Consider the following 19,044-nt stretch of genomic DNA (forward strand, 5'->3'; position numbering starts at 1 on the left):
ACTTGTGTTCATGTCATCTAATGAATTCAAGTTCATTAGAGGAATTTTGAGGGTTTTTTGTTGTTTTTTTTTAAAGTTACTCATTCAGCTTTTTTTGATTCCTGGTCTCTTTTTTTTGGGGGGGCGGGGGCGGGGGGGAGGAGTGGAGGACATGGGAAAGGAAAGGAAATTCATGCAGTATTCAGGTGTCAGCTGGGAGGATTTAGTCTGCTGGGAAAAGAAAGGAAGAAGAGCCTGACACGAAACAAACCGATACATGAGTTGAGGCAACAGGTGCCTGGCCTGGCAGAGGCTCCTGTTCAAACCCAGATATCTGTATTAGCGAGGCCCTGCCGTGGCAACGGGTAAGGTTCACTTCACCCCTGTCCTTTTGTGTATGTACTGTATATGTAAATATACTACATAGGGTTTTTTTTAATTTTGGCTTTACGATTGTATCGGCCTTTCGTGCTTGTGGGAAAGCTGGGGTGAGCTAACACAGGTCAGCTTTGTGAAGACATTAACCACTCTGCTACCTCTGGGATGTCCATTTGTGAAACATCCACCTCCAGGGGTTAAGACAATAAGACACTCATACTGTTGCTTCCGAGGCTGAGCTCTAACTCATCTTGTTGACTGGATGGAATTTAACAAGCGACAGCTGAGGCCCGGTGGGACACCGTCCCTTCCTCAATCATTAGTAATGACAGACTCATTTTAGGCTACAGCTTGATGTCCCTTTTGACATTTCAGTCCAGTTTTAAATGGGAAATAGAAAACTGCTGTAGAGCTTTGGGTTTAGATTTTTTTTTTTTTAGAGTGAACTGAATCTAACTAGAAGGTGAAGTGAACCCTGATAATCAGGGTATGAATTTAACATGCTGCAGCACCAGACAACTTTATTTATAAAGCACTTTAAAACAACCACAGCTGATACAAAGTACTGTACATAAAATAGATAAAAACAAATAAAGACTCTTACAGTTTAAAACAAACAAACATGCAATGTAAAGCTAGATCTCGCTGGAGTTGAAAGCCAAGTAAAATAGATGGGTTTGAAGACGAGCTTTAAAAGCTTTAAAATGACTCTGGTTGTGTTGTATTCTCTAAACAAAACATCGAAGCAGGCCAAACCATGAGTTCATGCGCTGGAATCTGAACAACTGCGCTTAAACTCTATGCAGTTAAAAACGACACATTCGGCCACGTCACAGAGTTCTGCTAATTATAACTTAAAGAAACCAATTGTAGCTTTTTGGTTTGTGTATTTTTAGAGCGATATCAGCTGAAGGCTTTGTTCAGCTCTTATCCAGAGCGAGTCGCTTCAATGTTTAGCCTCGGCATGAGCAGATGGTTCGTTCCCACTAGGAAGTTTCCAGGTCTGGGGCCAAGTGGCTGCTGTTGTCCGTCAGTTCCACTGGAGCGGCTTGGCATTAATCGATTAAAGACGCACCGATAACAACAGCTGGGCAGGAATCATCGGAATTCTTGAGATTATAAACCTGATTTTAGAGCTTTTAACTTCAACTTGCCCTCATTGTTGGTGTGTAATGAAGCCTAAGCCCCCCTGAGACCCATCAACCACTGACCTGAACACAGGTCAACAACCACAGAAAGGAAAACTGAAACGCAAGACAATGAGGGTGGGCTCAGTCTCTGCGTGTGTGTGTGTGTGTAAGGATAATAAAAAAAAGGATATTCCATCACAGAGTTGAGATGGAACTCTTATTTGAAGAGTGCGTGTGTGTCTGTGTTTACAGAGCACATTATTATCTTCTGACTGAACTTGCAGCAGCCTGTGCATCAGGATGACAAATAGCATCATTACAAGGCACTGCGTCTCCTTAAACTGTCTCCCTTTGGCAAACAGCAGCACACTTTCCTGTTCTGCGGGAAACAGAAAACACGGGTGGCTCTAACAGAAGGTGCTTCAGTCAGCCATGCTGTCATTATGCTGCAGACAAAGCTACAGAAAATAGCTCTTTGCACTTGTCCTTTTGCTTTGTTCTCAGTCCTTAGAGTGAGTCTCAAAACATACATGTTTATTTAAATTTTTGTTTAGTTTCATTTTGTGTTTTCCCTATAAGATAGTGAAATCAGCAACTGCCACAGCAGCAGCTATAAACCTTTGCCTCCAGGCATAAAAATCATCAACAGTAGCCAGTAAGCAGTGGTTGGGGTTACGGTTATGATCACTATTATTGCTCCTTGTCATTTCCAGTAGTGATACAAAAACTTTGCTTGCACAGCACTAGAGCAGCCAAAGGCATGTTGGACGTCTGCCAGTTTTACCTTCAACTTCTATGCGCCACAAATCTGGAAAAACATCCAGAAAACTGTTCAGAAAATTGCATGACTTCACATATTTTAAAGTCAACTTAAACTTTGATAGTCAAGTTGACTAGTCTCTGTGACGCCATAGAAACGCCAAAAATGCTTCACATTAGCTGACAGGCAAACAGACGATGAGCGCTTATCACATGGCAGTTACATAATGTAGCTGCCATGATTTTTAATAACGAACAGGCGTATTCACGTGTGATTTCAATTGAATTTTTTATCTAATGGAAACACTGCAACGATCAAATTGTGTTTTTCAACATCAGAAGAACAGAGAAAGATTTGTGCACATTTGTAATGAAAACACTTGTGTGATGTATTGTTGTTTTTATATTTTAACGATGTAAAGCATTAAAATGCCTTGTTGTGGAAAAGTAATATAGAAATAAACTTGATTGATTGATTAATGTTTACATTATTTTGTTGTCAGAAAACAAACAAAAACACGAGGAAGACAGAACTGTAAGAGCACAGGTGTCAACACCCAGTCCTGGAGGGCCACTGAACTGCAACTTGTAGATGTGCCTCTGCTGCACCTCCTGAATAGAATAATTACATCATTAAGGCTCTGGAGAGCTGATCCACACAGGAAGGAGGTAATTAAGCCATTTCATTCCAGTGTTTTGTACCTGTGGCACATCTAAAAACTGCAGGACAGCAGCCCTTCATGACTTGAGTTTGAACAGATGTGAAGGTCTTGTTTAGTTTGGGCTTATGAACCAGAAGAGGTTTTATATGCATTAAATACCTTTGCATTGCCTTTGTAATTGAGCACAGCCAACTTTGGAGGTTTGAAAAGCAGCGTGGTGAAAGTCCCGAGTGCGTCAGGTTGCATAATTTCAAACAGGTCCAGACTGAGTGTGTAAAAAGCAGCTGTGCTGAGGCAGAGATGACGCTTCCCAGATATAATGCTACACGAAGCAGCGCCGGGCCCGGTGAAGGTGAGGGGAGCCAGCAGCGCCATGAGGTTCTGCTACTGTGTTTGAGTCATGGGGTGACAGCTGGATCCTGCAGAATCAGACTGTGGAGTTTCCATTTCCTGTCCTCTCATGTGTGTCTGAAACTGTAGCTGTTTTCCTTTGTCAGGAATTCTTTCTCTTCTGAAACAGTTTCTTGAATGCAATTTTTTATCCTTTTTTAAATGAGAATAACATTCATGTGTCTGAGGTTGTGAAATGTTTATTAGCTCCCATTTTCATTTTTTGAGTCAAATTGAGTTCAGATGTGGAAAAGATCCAACCAAGCTGAGTTCATGAACTGAAAGTCATCAGCCAAAGGTAAATCCAAACAAAAAGAAATGCTCTCGACTGTAAATAAAGACACTCATGACAGGACAAATTCCACAGCACAGATTTTTGCTGAAATGGAAACATGAATTCATGGCTTTTGGATTAAAACCTTTGATCAGGCAGAATGTCTTCCATTATAAAGACGTCATGGTGAGATATAACGGCATAGGCATACATCCTGACATGACGTGGTTGTAGAGTGGTGAGGTAGATGCAGTGGACCCAGGTTTGTAGAAAGAAATGATGACTTAATAATAAGAATAATGCACAACAATCCAAGCAGCACAGGTGAGCAGAAGGTTAGGAGTTGACAGAGATTGACTTTTGACGACTGGATAGATGAGGACGCGAGAATGAAGAAGAGACAGGTGGGATAAATCAAGGGGTAGACAGGACAAAACAGAGACCCAACTGACACAGGAACCAAAATAAACACATAGAAAACTCAAATCCTCACACATCCAGCACCTGGCATGGAACAATACATATTAAGTTCACTATACAAGGCTTCAGAAATGTTTCACTGAAAACTAAAAATCATTTGTTATCTTTTGTTAATTAAAGGTTTCATGAATCACCAGCTATCTTTCACAGAATCAGTCACTCACTCCAGTATTCACAATTCCACGGATGCGGAAAATCAACAGGTCTCCACGTTTTTACACAAACGCATAATTGTGAATTTATTAGTAATTTTCTGCAAAAACTATTAAAAATATTATTTGTAGGTGGTAGAATTTTGAACTTCTACTTCCCTGCTGCCTGTGCTTTGCTTGATGTCAAGTTAAAGTACTTGACATCAAGTACTTTAAACAAAAGCTTTGATTTTTATGACAGGATGTGTTTCATGAGGGAGAGGAGAGTCATTTTTTAATAACAAAAATGTAGCTATTTACCATGTTTAAAGAATGGTCCTGTGTCCATTTTGCTTGGTATTTCATATCGTTTTTAAATAATCCCGCAGTGTTCAGTCTATCAGTTCAGCTGTATAAATAATCCCGCAGTGTTCAGTCTACCTGTTGACCTGTATAAATAATCCCGCAGTGTTCAGTCTATCAGTTCACCTGTATAAATAATCCCGCAGTGTTCAGTCTATCTGCTCACCTGTAAAAATACACCTGCAGCTCGTCCCTGCCGTTCGCTCTGAACCAGCAGCTCCAGGAGGAGAAAAGCTGCAGTACTCCAAGCATCGCTCCCGTCATTTTAAGGATGCTCATTTTTATGCTGCTAACACTTAGCTTTTGTCAACAAGTCAAGCAGGAGTGAGGGCGCTGCTCAACGCAAGTAACGACCCGCAAGTAACGGTGCACTAAATTCTCGGTGAATTTAGTGCACCGAGACAGAACACGGTGCACTAAATTCTAAAACATGACATTGTTCAGCCTGGAATGAGCGTCTTCCTCCTCATGTCTGGATTTTTGCCAGTTTTTGCTTCTAAGGACGGTGGAGAATCAAGTGGTAATTTAAAAAGACGCGGGTTGATAGAAGCTCTCTGGGCTGCGTCGGTACATAGCATTCTGGGGTCTTTTAGCTCTAGCCATGAGAATTTAGCTGACCTTAATATTTCCTGTTTTATTTTGGTCATTATTGTTACATTTAATGTTGCTATGTGTGGTAGGTGTGTCTATTGGACAGTTATGTATTGATTCAATACTAGACGTGACATTTAATGTTTTTTTACGGAGGGGTGGTAATTCCGTTCAGGGGTGCTGAGGTGCAGTTTCAGGTGTGCTCAGGCACCCCTAAAACAGGCTGAGATAGGCATCAGATATAAAAGCCTCGTCTGTCTGTAAATATGTTCCACCCAGAAGGTTTCAGCTTCACCTGGTTCAAATGCCTTGAAAAACATCTAGTATTATGAATCTTCTGCTCATTATTACTCAGTTCATCAAAAAGAGATCAACAGTCCTACACTGTACTGACTGACTGGGAGCAAAGAGGCCTGAGCTCTTTACCCATTGATGTCAGGCGTTTAGTTTTTAACTCATTAAAATAACAATTTTATTGCATTTTAAACAACAAAATTTTTGTTTTATGAAGTAGAAGAGGAATTTAACTATGAATTTTTTGGATATTTTTATGCATTTTCAATATTGTACACAATAAACTTAAGTGGCTGAAAGAAAAATCTGTACAATGTGGCTAGTTGTTTTGTTTTCCGATTATTCGATTAATCATCGGAATAATCAATAAAATACTAAAATAATCAGCAGCAGCAGCAGCTCTAATATTGTGTAATAAGATAAAACTGTTTGCAGGAATTTATCAAACATGAGTTTGACTGATCTTGTTGACTGTAAGACAGGAAACAGGTGGAAATGTGTTTCCTTTCAGCTACTCCAAACAAAAAAACTCTTTTCATGGAGTGTTTCTCCTCTTTGTTCCAAGCCAGGATTTAAATGTGTGAAGATCAGGCCTACTGGAGAAGCTTCCTGTCGCACTCACCACGTGGAAGACGGCGGCGTCCTGAGCCGTCCTGAGAACCATCTGAGGCTGCAGGCCGGACTGGAGGTAGGAGCCCTGAGCCGACACGGTGCAGCCTCCGCTACGCGAGGGACGGAGAGCAGCGTTAGCATCAGACACGCGAGATTCCCAGTGGGAGGCGTCTGTTGCTCGCGTTAGCGGCTCGTCACCTCCCACTCACTTCCTACTGCTGTTAAACTCCGGCATTAGTCTAATTCATCCCACCCATCACTTTTCTTCTGACAGGCGATGACAGCTTAGGTTCACATTTATGGCAAGTCTCGCGTGACGTGCGGAGACGCCGCGGGCCAAAAGGAGAACCTCACCTCACGAAGGAGCGCAGCGGCTGGATGCTGCTGATGACCGGGTCCTCGTTGTAGGTGAAAGGCACGGGCGCCTGGCGTTCCACTGTATCCACCGTCAACTTCACCGGCTGCTCCGAGGGGACGGCGTGTGTGTGCGGTGGCGTCTTACAGGTCAGCATGGAGAACGACACGCTGAGGGCGGAACGGTGCGGAGGTTTTCTGTTAGCTGTTAGCAAAGGATTCTTAACACTTAAAGAGGCAGTGTTATGTTTTCCAACTGTGAACAATCAACTGACAATGTTACCATCAGTTGCTATAAAGATGCTGTATACATATCAAAAATGACTTGAAATAAATTTGACTTTGTGTTTTAACACCTTCAATTTGGGCCTCTGTCTCCTTAAGAAGCTCCTGCTCTTTCTGAAACTCCACGTTCAGGAAGCCATCACAACATGGCTCCTCTATTAACTCTTTAATAAGCCTCTTGCATTAAGCAATTAATTATAAATTCAAATGATTATGGTGATTAATTGGAGGACAATTTTGTTTGCAGTGATGTCATAATCTACTGTATTATAGTTTTGGTTATAGGTGTTTTTTATTGCCATTTTATTATTTATCTTCCAGTTCCAGTGTTAACTGATCTATAAAAAAAAAATCAAAAGTTTTTTTTGGTCTTTTAGAGGAAGAACTTTTATTATTATGCAATTATCTATATATTACTTGAAAATTATTGTGAAACAACAATATTCTTGCTCATCGCAACAATTACCAGGAGTATTTATTTATTGTCCAAAACATTTGTTTTCATGACAGGCCTACCCTTCAACAACATTTTTACCAGTGTTTCACAGAGAAGTAGCTCCTATGATGAGCTCAGCTGATGCCAAGTTCCACCAACGGTTTGCTAATTGCTGCTGGCTAGTTTGAAGGAGCTGAGTGGGGGAGTCACATAGGGAAGGCTGCTCTGTGAGGCGGAAGCTTGGAAACTGCAGCTCAGAGGAGAAATTGGCTCTCAAAAGTGGCTCTGAGTTCACTCTGGCCTTCACTCTGGCATTTCACACAGCTGAATGGTTGCCAAGCGAAGTTAAATGATTTCTCAAACATGGATTGAAAAAAATCAAAGCACGTCTAATTTTGATGACAGAATGACAGTCGATTTTACATAATACCGCCCCTTCAAGAAAAAGAGGCATAAAAAGAACAAAAGGAAAGCTTAGAGTGTACACAGAAAAGAAGCAAAAAGAAAGAGAAACCAGGATTTCATTCAGTGAAACATTACTGAAAACGACTGAAAACTGACCTTTGGATCTTGCAGCTTGCCTTCCCTACAGTCACCACTTGTTTGTTTCCAGTGTCCAAAAAGGCTCCTCTGATAGTCAACATGGTGTTACCAGACTTTGGACCAAATGTGGGAAAGATGTCGTTGATCACAGGGTCCTGGATGGATGGAGGGGAAATAAAAAGTTTATTGCGGGCTGAAGTAATTAGGTGCAACCTTCATTTGCAACAGATCAGACAGAAAATGATTGGGCATGCAGCAAAGGTTCAGAGTCTGGAAATAGAACCCCAGATAGAACCGCGACACTGCGCACTGCTCAGGTGTAACTTCTGCTTCCATACGGGAAATGTATTTAAAAATGAAAAATAAAAATACTGAAGACTGACACACAGTTGTGGTCATCAGTGTACACCAGCGAAAGGTTTTCAAGGCCAAAGAATGAGGCAGTGATCACTGTGATGGACTGTTTTTATACTGCATAAATCAACGCATCTTTTCCTCTGATGGGTTTATGGTACCTCTGTTTCTGTTGTAATCACACCAACATAGGCTAGCTATAGTTACATAAAAGAGGACACCTGAAGCATAATTCGTCACTCTGGATTTTATTCAAAACTGTTAGACTAAAAGAGTCGAATAAAAAATGCAAGCTGCATTATTCAAATTTTTAATTGCAGAGAAAATTCAGTTGTTTCCTTCCATTTTGTGTTGGTTTGCCACATAAAATAGCCTAAAATGTGTTTTGGAGGTTCTGCCTTTTATTGGAATAAACAGTCAGAAATGGCTACAGCTTTTGTAATAATATATAATCTACATTGTGGATAATTATAGGCAGTAAAATCTTAACTGAAAGATGAGAAAATGGCCCTCATTTGGAGTCACTCTTGAATACAAAACTTTAATACAAAACAAAATCTATTCAAAGAGAGAGAAAAAACACAGCTTACCACAAATTTGAAGCCCTCCAGTTTGGCCACTGCATGGCCACTGGTGACCTTCACCAAGTGTCTGGACAGAGTGAAGTTCCCACTGTACGTCGGGGAACACTGCATCTCAGTCCATCTGCTCCCGACCCCAAAAACAACGCACAGACCAGGCATTATTCACCACCACAGCACCCAGCATTTAGCCTAATTCAATGATCATGCAGTACCCAGCAGGAATGCACAAAGACTTCATCTTTATGTGGCATGGTGAAGGCCATCTTTTTTTTAATTTCCTGTAATGAAGTTGTTTGGAGCAATAAGGAGCTCTTGAGTGTGGATTTGGAAGAGACTGAAGATTGTATTGGGTGATTTTCTATTTTTTTTTCCCCAGCAATTTTTCAGTTAAGATAGTCATGTGTTGAATGTGGCAAGCTGAGGGGGTGGAGGGGCTAAAGGGTGGATGCTTTTTAACATTCCTCTTTCCACACAATCGCTCCTGTTAGAGCAGCAGCCAGGTGTCTCTCACTCATAAAACCAATTTAGTGGCTTTATTAAGGTACACACACCACACCATGACAGAAAAAAATTGTAATTGCCAGTCAGTAACATTAAGCCAACACACACACACACACACCTGTGGACATTGTCCTGTCTAACTAGCTTGCACTGAGCTCCTGCCACTTCCACGTTCACCATCGAGGGTTTGAAGTTCTCTGTCTTGTCGAAGCCGAAGTTCCGTCCGCAAATGGTTATGGTTGTAGTACCCCTGATTGGTCCAGATGATGGGAACACCTGTGGCAACGTAGAGGAGAATGGTTCCATCTTTCCCATAGAGTTATGATCTACCCGCAAACTGAAGGCAGTCAGTCATTCTAATAGATCTAAATGAAAAAAAAAACTGTTTTTAGGTTTCAGAAAATACCGGAATCGCACGACTTTCAGCTTGAACGGGCCTGACCGTTTAGAGATGTTTAGAGAACTGATTGCAGAAGTTTAGAGAACGCAAATTCTAATCACTGGAAGTCTTCAGAGTGGAGGCAATTAAACGGAAAGCTGGTCACCTAAAATCACTTTATTTAGTTGATTTCACTGTCAAAAATGATCACAGGGCGCTGCGCAGTCAGCTGGACAGACAGACAAGGGATGCAAACCAAACTGGTCATTTTATCATAAACCTTTTGATGAGGAAATAAGATGGCGGTGGACAGCAGCCGTCAATCGGAAGTGAATCAAGTGAAATACTACATTGCATGTCTAATCATTCATAATTAATGATGCAGCGGTATGAAACCTTTTGCCTACATCCAATATCAAAATTCTGATATCCAATATTGATCAATGTTATTTATATTTCTTTACCTTTTTGACACCGTTGGGGAAAAAAATAACCAGAAACAAAAGGGAATTAAAGCTGCAAGCAGCCTCGAGCGGTCCTCGCAGCCAAGCGCCGCTCCGGCCTATTGGCCACTGTGGGGTACCAGCAACCGCCTGACGCCAGCCACCACAGAGTTTTTGAATATGATAAAGCCCCCAAAAAGGCCCCTCTTTAGGGAGGCAGAATAATAATAATAAGAAGAAGAAACAATAGGAAAACAATAGGCCTTCACAGCGCTTAACTGCTCCGGCCTAACAAGATGGAAATAAACATTGGATGTTGACATCGCCCCAGTTTAATTTATATCGTGCATCCCTATTCATATCTCAATGGAGAAGTTGCCCCACCAACATGAATCCGAGCATGTATGAAAAAAAACTGACAAGCATCTAGACTTTTGTATGATTTTAACTCTGCTCTGGTGTAATTGGAACACAGTTTATGATATAATTGTATAAATTGTGTGGCATAAATTCAGGCGAAGTTGGCAATTTGATCAAATAAAAAAATGTCAGGAGGGGGAAGGTTTGGGTCGCTTTCTAAGCTAGTTGTTTCCAACTTTTATAAATACTGCTGTCTGTAAGCACCTATTAGCTGAGGTACTTCCACAGACAAATTAACAGGACATGAACAAGTAGAAGACAGCGCTATGTTGGTAAAAACAACAACATTAATCCCATCCCCCACATCTGACAGCCGTCACGGCGCCTCAATGTGACTGGGCAATGTAGTTGAAAAGGGTCAACATCACTGCATCAATACATCACTGTAGTATAGGAATGAAAAATGTGCTGCTTCTCTTTAGTCCCACATCCATACATCACTTTATAACTATTATCTTTTGATGTTCTTCAACAATTCTCTTTTATCTTTAACTCATCATCCAAAAAACTGTTAATGCCTGCACTGCATAATCTTAAAAATTGATGAAGTGTAGCATGCATCCCATTAGAAATAAAAATGCACATAAGTTCACAGAAAGACAACAGAAATAAATGTCAACCAGCTATAGATAGCATCTGTTAATTGGTTTAATATTATCCAACTGTTGACTTCATCAATCAATCAATAAATCAATCAAATTTTATTTGTATAGCACATTTCAGCAGGAAGGCATTTCAAAGTGCTTTACATCATAAACACAAAAACACAGTCATGCAACATTATAAATAATACATTGTTCCATCATTATATTTTTAATTGATTACGTTTCAAATCTAATCTAATCAGGTGTGTTTTTAGTTGAGATTTAAAGGAAGTCAGGGTTTCCACTGTTTTACAGTTTTCTGGAAGTTTGCTCCAGAAAACTCCAGCATCTATGCATCCAGTGCAAAGATGCTGAAAGCTGCTTCTCCTCTTTTGGTTCTGGTTCTGGGGATGCAGAGCAGAACCAGAACCAGGCCCTGAGAGCCTGGAAGGTTGATACAACAACAGCAGATCTTTGATGTATTGTGGTGCTAAACCATTCAGTGATTTATAAACTAACAACAGTATTTTAAAGTCTATTCTTTGAGCTACAAGAAGCCAGTGGAGGGACTTTAAAACTGCTGTAATGTCTCTATCTTCCTGGTTTTAGTGAGAACAGGAGCAGCAGCTTCTGGATCAGCTGCAGCTGGAGGATTGATTTGTTGGACAGGCCTGTGAAGACGCTGTTACAATAATCAATGCGACTAAAGATAAACGCCTGGATGAGTTTCTCTAGATCTGGCTGAGACATTAGTCCTCTAATCCTGGAGATGTTCTTCAGGTAATAGTTACAAAGTCGGCCTTCTGTCTTTATATGGCAAGCAAGGTTCAAGTACGAGTCCATCACTCCTCCCAGGTTTCAGGCTGATTGTTAGTTTTTAGTTGTAATAACTGAAGTTGTGCATTGACTCTGGATCTATAGCTCTAGATCGGCCCTCTTTAGGTACAAAAATAATAACTTCAGTTTTGTTTCTGTTCAGCTGGAGAAAGTTTTGGCACATCCACACATTTATCTGTTCCAAGCATTTATTCAGTGATTGGATGGGGTCAAAGGTCACCTGGTGACATTGTAATGTAGAGCTGAGTATCATCGGCATAATTATGTTAGCTAATATTATTTCCTGTAATGACCTGAGCTAGTGGGAGAATATAAATATTAAAGAAGAGGGGTCCTAGGATTGAACCTTGCAGTACCCACATGTGACCTTTGACCTCTTTGAGAAGTTTCCAATTGAAACAAAGAAATCCCTGTTCTTTATGTAGGATTCAAACCAGTCGAGCACCGAACCAGAGAGTCCGACCCAACTCTCCAGTCAATTCAGTAATATGTCAAAAGCTGCACTGAGGTCCAACAGAACCAGCACTGTCCAACAGAATCTCCCACAGTCCATATTTATATGGATATCATTGAACACTTTTACGAGGGCAGTATCCGTGCTGTGGTGAGCACAAAAACCAGATTGGAAAGAGTCAAAGCAGTTGGTCATCATGAGGAAACTATTTAAGTGTTTACAAACAGTTTTTTCAATAACTTTGCTGATGAATCAGAGGTCAGAGGTCGGCCTGTAATTCTGCAGAAGTGATTTGTCCAGATTTTTCTCTAATTATCAGTGGCTTGATAACTGCTGTTCTTAAAGCTTGAGGTAAAACACCTGATGTAAGCAATGAGTTACTATTTGGATCAGATGAGTAACAATAACAGGCAGGACTTTCTTAAAAAATGTGTGGGTAGGACATCCAGACAGCAGGAGCTTGAACTTAATTGACTTATAATTTCTTCTAGGGTTTTATAATTAAATAGTTGAAAATGGGTCATTTTTCTGTATTTGTTTTGTTTTGGTACTGCAATGGTTCTGGCTTTGAAGTTGATGTGCAGATTAACTCTGATTTTTGAATTTTCTCTGAAAAGAAGCTGGAAGACTTGTTCCAGGCAGCATTAGATTGAATTCAGGTGGTAACGTCATAGGAGGGTTTGTGAGCCTGTCAACTGTTGCAAATAAAGCTCCAGCATTGTTCATGTTTTTGTTTATAACATCTGCAAAGAAAGCCTCCCTTGCATGTTTTAGTGTTGAGTGACAGTTACGTAGTCTTTCTTCATAGATGTCGTTATGAACGTGAAGTTGAGTTTTACACCATTTTGGTTCTGCTTTGCGACAGAGTTCTCTTGCAGATCAAACTGTTTGTGTTTTTCTCCATGGAGATTTCTTCCTACCAGACACAACATTTACTTTATTTGGGGCAATAGAATCAATGATATATGAAACTTTAGACTGAAAATTATCGACCAACTTATCTACATCATTACAGCTTAAGGGTGAGGAGGAAGAGTAGATTTGATTAAATGTTTCTGCTGTGTTTTCTGTGAAAGAACGTTTTTACAGTAGCTGTTTGTCCAAGTGGGTCAAAGAATAAAGAACCTTCAAAGATAACAGCGAAGTGATCCGACAGGGCGACATCAGTTACAGAGACATTGGAAATATTCACACCCTTACTGATGATAACCAGGTCCAGTGTGTGTCCTTGAGTGTGTGTTGCTTGTTTGACGTGTTGTGTTAAACCAAAATTTTCTAAAATATTAGAGAACTTTTTTGCCTCTCTGTCTTGGGGTTTGTCCACATAAATGTTGACAAACCCCAACATCCATGTTGGGGTTTGTCAACAATTACTAAACAATCATAATCAATGCTGCCATACTTATACTGGCTGTACTCTGTGTACCTTAGTGATGACCGGTGTGCAGTTGTCCTGACTCCAGCCAGAGGAGGAGGGACACTGAAGCCTTCTGGTGCAGCGACCATCACACCAGCCACACTGTGTCACTTTGGATGACAGCAAACAAGATATACACGTGGTCAGCTGACCACAGCCTGGGCCAATCAAAGGGATCTTAGTGATCTAGAAGGGAAAAAAACATAGAATTTAGAACAAAAACTTCTTAAAAAAGGATAAAAACATTTAAATTAGGTCTCTTCATTTTTATATGAGCCTGAGCTTTTATGTCAATCTAACTGTTGCTGATTCAAAAGCTTTTGATCATCATCTCACCTCTACAAAAAATATCTAAAAGAAAGTACACCTTGTTTCAGTTCTCTGGGTTTGTGTAAAACCACATAATTAAAGAAACTGTAGTTGCAGATAGTGAATTAAATCTGAATAGATTCCATTCAGAATGACTTTGTGTTTCTCTTTTTTAATTTATGAAGCAAAGAACAAAAAGAACATGTACTGTTGTGGATAATGTGTGGCCTCCTGTTTACCTTGTTCCCTGTGGCCATCAGCAAGGCTCCCTCAGAGTGCGGCTTGTCTGGCAGAACTACACTGGCAGAGACGGGTCTGGAGTCCAAGCCGATGTTCACATGGGGCGACGTAAACCTGGAGAAGAGTACCTGGAAGGAAACACACTTTATAAACATCTAGAACAGTCTAGATTGTTTCAGCTAGTAACAATTTGACATTTCAAAAATAAATTTGCTTCATGGAAACACTGCAGTTTCTACAAATAAAAAAAACAAAAAAAACCTCTCCTTTTTTGATAAAACATTTTGGCGATAAAATGAGGTGATACTTTTATGGGGACGTATCAAAATTGCTTTATTTCTCAAAACTGCAATGCAAACACTTTTTCCACATCCCACGGGTCCTGTGATCAACAACACATGGTTTCACTAACATGAAGAAGACGACCACAGGATCACAGCATGTTTTTTTAATGACTTATCGCATGAACAAACTTATTCATGTGTGGTTTTAATTGTGTTTCTTGTTTAATGGAAACACAGCAATTGTGAAATTGCGTTCTTTTCAACAATAGCTGAATATTGACAAGATTTTGCTCACATTTGTAATGGAAATGCAGCTTCTGAGACACTTTCAGGAACCCGTCCGAGATAATTCAATGGAGCTGTTAATCAGCCAAAATTAGTTTAGGTTGTGATGTTTACAGTAAAAATGTGTTTGTTTATTTATTTATTTTTTTCATAACTCATCAAAAGTTCACAAATGACAGATTAAATAGAACTCAAGTGCTTCAGAGTTCATAACTTCGACCTCAGTGTCAGATGTTTGACAAACATGTTTCCTTTTCTTCTTCACAGTACATTCCAGCCAAAAGGGAGGTTAGGTCAGGACGCTCTGTCAGATGGCAGGATTTTATTCACTCACCACCTTTTCATTGATGCAAAGGTAGCCTCATAAACACCAAGAATAATAAAAAGTGGGACATATCATGTGCAGTCTGGATGACAGAAGGACTGAGAAGCTAGAGGACATCCATAAGTTATTGCAGCGGTGTGCCAGCACACCTTGACGGGGAACTGGAGCAGAAAAACCGTCCAGAATGCGTCATCCTCCCCGAGGCCTCTCTACTCTGTCCTATTTTATAACATCACATTGAGTAAAGCAGAGTTGTATGAAAGCAACATTTTTTTTCTTTTTCATTACGGTCAGTGCTAAATCTTCTAAAAACTCAACGACGCTTGGCAAGTCAGAGTCACTTCAGCTTAGGATCCTCCATAGAGACACCACATATCTAGTATGAACCCAAATTGGTTGGATAATCTGAACATGTGCAGAGACTTGCGAAAATTATTCACACCTCTTGAAGTTTCTCACATTTTGTCAAGTGACAACCATCATGGGAAAATCTGTGGACAGGACAACAACCAGGTGCACTTTCCACAAACCTGGTCTGTGGTAAAGGAGGCCAGTGGTGAGAGGAAGCCCTGCCAATTCCACTATGTTCACTTTCAGAAAGTGGAAATGAACTTCTTATCATCGTTCTGTATGCTGATAGGTGGTAAACATGAACCCTCAACTCCAGGCTTACATACAATGAAATCTTGAATTTCACTAACACCCACACACACACCTTCAGCGAAACACACCTGGTGCAATATTTATCCATTGTGGTTATGCTGCAGCTTTTGGCTTTGGAACAAACAAAACTGAACAGGGTATGTGGTCACTGCAGTAAATTTAGTTTTTTCTGAATTATACACACACCCACACTTAGACATGCACATACACACGCATGCACACACACACACACCCGAACACACACTTTGCAGCTGGCAACAGGGTTAAGACAATCCAGTGGTGAGACTTGTGGTGTGTGTCTTATGGCACTGGCCATCGTGGATGCACTAAAGATGTTGACTGTTTCGCCCTTTGGTTCAAGCCTACAATGCGTCAGGGCATCCAGGAAAAACATGACACACTCAGTGTAGTAAACTCTAAATGTACTTTTTTACTCAGTTGGCTGAACCGCAGCTTGCCCTCTGCTTCCTCTACTGACAAACATCTTGTTTTCCAGCGTCATTCTTTCACTGCTTGAACCTCATGATCAACGTTAGCTTTTGTGACAGCAAGAATAATAGGTGGCTTTCTGCAGGGGACGGGGCCACACAACAGCCATCTCTCTGGAGGTATTAGCGGTGTAAATTACAGCTTATTGTATTAAGGAGGCTGGGGGGAAGTTTGGCCTATAAACACTGGCACTGTGTAATTCCCACAGTGGGTCGACTGAAGTCGAGGGAACGCTTCCTGAGTCAGTCCACTTGGGGGGGAACAACGTTCCTTTTCTTTCACTGCCTCTGCACCATGTTCCTTCTTGCTTTGTCCACCAGGGCTGACAAAGAAGCTGAAAAGCATGAAAAGTTAACAGGTCCTTTTGACCCAGCGAACAATAAAGTTAATTTTGATGAGAATGTCTCGTCTCTTAGGTTTTCATCTGCATAGATTTAGACGGAGGCAGCAAGCAGCCAGGGGTGACTGAGGAAGAAAGGTTTCCGGCTTGGTTCAGCAGGGAGTCAGCAGGCGCATGCATTAGTTATTGACAGCACTAAGACCCACCTACTGATTGGTCTTCGCTCTGATTGGTTGTTTCTTGTTAGCATTGAGAGAAGGGAAAGCTAAAATGTTTTTTGCTGATTATCTTTCTCATACCAAACTGTCACCACATAGTGACAGTTTCAACAAATATGTAATAAAATATACTTTTTTTCAGAAAAGGTACATACTGCAGCTATAAGCTGAGGACCAAAGTGACACTATTGAGAAGATATGAATAGATAATTGATAGATTTATCCCATCTAAGTGAGAGCCTATATTTTGAGTAGTGTTTGTTTTTTGTTTGCCATATTTGCTGCTTTAGCTTTTGGCTGTAATCTTTAAATCTGGCTCATCCTCATTTCTTCCTATTCTCATTCTTCTATCTGCTGCTTTTTTCTGTTGATTCTACAATCAAAGACTTAAGCCTGGGTGTGTGGCTGTGTGCTCTTCTTGCACACAGCCAAGTGGTGAACTTCATGAAGTTCAGACTCCTGCTTTAGCTAAAGCTGAAAACCAATCAGCTAGTGTATGTTAGTGGAGATGGAGCCGGTGGGGAATGGGATTGAGGAGGGGGCTAGGTGTGAGGTGGCATAGCTGGCTGTAGGACAGACTGTGGAAAAGCACGGCAACAGCTGCAAGGAACTCACAGAATGCCGTGCGAGGGAACGCGCTAGGGAACCCCTTGGTTCACCATTTACGTGCTGTTCAGCCTGTAAGCTCCCTCGCTCCCCGCTGTTGCTGCCCTCCCCGCCTTTCCTTGCAGCTGTCACGCTGATTTTTCCATCTCTCTGCTCCTTTTTTTGTGCATGCTTTTTATTTCTTGAGTTTTGAAAACACGTGACGCAACTCAGTTTTTGCTTTTTGTGATTCATTCCGTTTGTGATAGTATTTTAACTATGCAACACAAATCACAGGTTTCAGTCAGCAGTCATGACCCTGATGTGTTGCTTTATTGATGGAATGGAAGGAAAAGCAGGAAACAAGGTGTTATAGTCTATGAAACAACACAAGTTTGCCATTGAAAACTGATCAAACTACAACAGTTTTGATATATGCACTACACTGTATAACATTTGAGCCACATCTAGTTGTGTACACCATCTTCTACTCTTTAAGTCAAATAAAAAGCAAGTTTTAGATTTTAAACCTAAATATGTGTTTGTGAAAGATAAACTTACAGGAGAAAGTTGTGTTAATTTTGTCAAACCTCCAAGAGTTGAATAAACTAGTGTGTTTAGTTTAGCACGTAAACAAAGCTAAAAAAGAAGAAGACAGGAGTGGGAACTATGTCCCAGAATACTTAGCAGCTTGCTTTTGTATCCTGAGTGTGTTACATTGATGAGACTCTAGAGCAGGGGTGCTCAAGTCCAGTCCTGGAGAGCTACCATCCTGCAACTATCAGATGCATCCCTGCTCCAACACACCTGAATCAAATGAATGACTCGTTACCAGGCCTGTTCATAGCTGAGCCTGATCTACTGGAGTAAGGCTGCAACTAAAAGTTGCAGGACGGTAGCTCTCAACGACTGGACTTGAGCACCCCTGATCTAGAGCGTTATTAAGGCAAATGTTTATTTCAATGCAACTGATAAAGCTTGTGGATAATGTCCTGTTCACACCAAATGTTTTTGAGCAGAATTTATTGTGATGCCATTATCAAAATTCATTATCAGATCAGAACTTTAGTTCATGTGGTTTGTAACAAGAATTTAAATTAGCAAAGTAAAAAAAAAGTTACTGTAAGTAATCTTAACTTGACATTAAGAATGAAAATAGCAGGTGAACTAGATGAGGGCAGTTTTTTCTAGAATATTGTGAAATAATAATTTGGTTTAAATTGCAGCACAATTCAAGATTAACTAACTTAAAAAACAAGACTTCTATCTGCTTCTTTTTTCTGTTTAATCTACAGTCAAAGAGCCAAGCCTGGTTGTGTGCTCTTCTTGCCACTGCTTAACTAAGTCTTTAACTAAGTGGTTGGCCACTTAGTTAAAGACTAAAAACACTAAAAACACTAAACTTGTCAAATCATAAACTTGATTTAACAAGTTTATGAAGTTGTTAAATCAATTTCAGAAACTTTAATTTTTTTAAAAACCAAAACAGTTTTCTTGTTGAGTTGAATTGCATTGTCAAGGCAGCAGGTGAACTTTCATTTTAAACCACCTCCAAATGTTTTACAGTGTATTTGCATTAGTCAACTGCTGCTTCAGAAAGTCAGATTTGGCCTGGCTTATGAAACGAGACAAATAAGACCACAGTTTATGTGCAAGGCCATCCTCCAAGTTA

At 40.5% G+C, this 19,044-nt stretch overlaps 1 protein-coding gene across 3 annotated transcripts in view; it reads right to left on the minus strand.

Moving 5' to 3' along the window:
• The window catches only part of met (MET proto-oncogene, receptor tyrosine kinase), a 114,567-nt gene that overhangs the window by 61,610 nt on the left and 33,913 nt on the right, over positions 1-19,044 (minus strand). For all 3 annotated transcript variants that reach the window (XM_055022659.1, XM_055022656.1, XM_055022658.1), the window contains 7 exons: positions 14,183-14,311; positions 13,644-13,820; positions 9,219-9,376; positions 8,606-8,720; positions 7,680-7,816; positions 6,398-6,568; positions 6,054-6,153 (listed from right to left, as the gene is read on the minus strand). In XM_055022659.1, the coding sequence (XP_054878634.1) occupies positions 6,054-6,153; positions 6,398-6,568; positions 7,680-7,816; positions 8,606-8,720; positions 9,219-9,376; positions 13,644-13,820; positions 14,183-14,311 (987 nt within the window). The remainder of the gene's footprint in view (positions 1-6,053; positions 6,154-6,397; positions 6,569-7,679; positions 7,817-8,605; positions 8,721-9,218; positions 9,377-13,643; positions 13,821-14,182; positions 14,312-19,044) is intronic.

Source organism: Poeciliopsis prolifica, unplaced genomic scaffold (genome assembly GCF_027474105.1).
Source record: "Poeciliopsis prolifica strain line A6 unplaced genomic scaffold, Auburn_PproV2 SCAFFOLD089, whole genome shotgun sequence".
NCBI classification, from domain to species: Eukaryota; Metazoa; Chordata; class Actinopteri; order Cyprinodontiformes; family Poeciliidae; genus Poeciliopsis; species Poeciliopsis prolifica.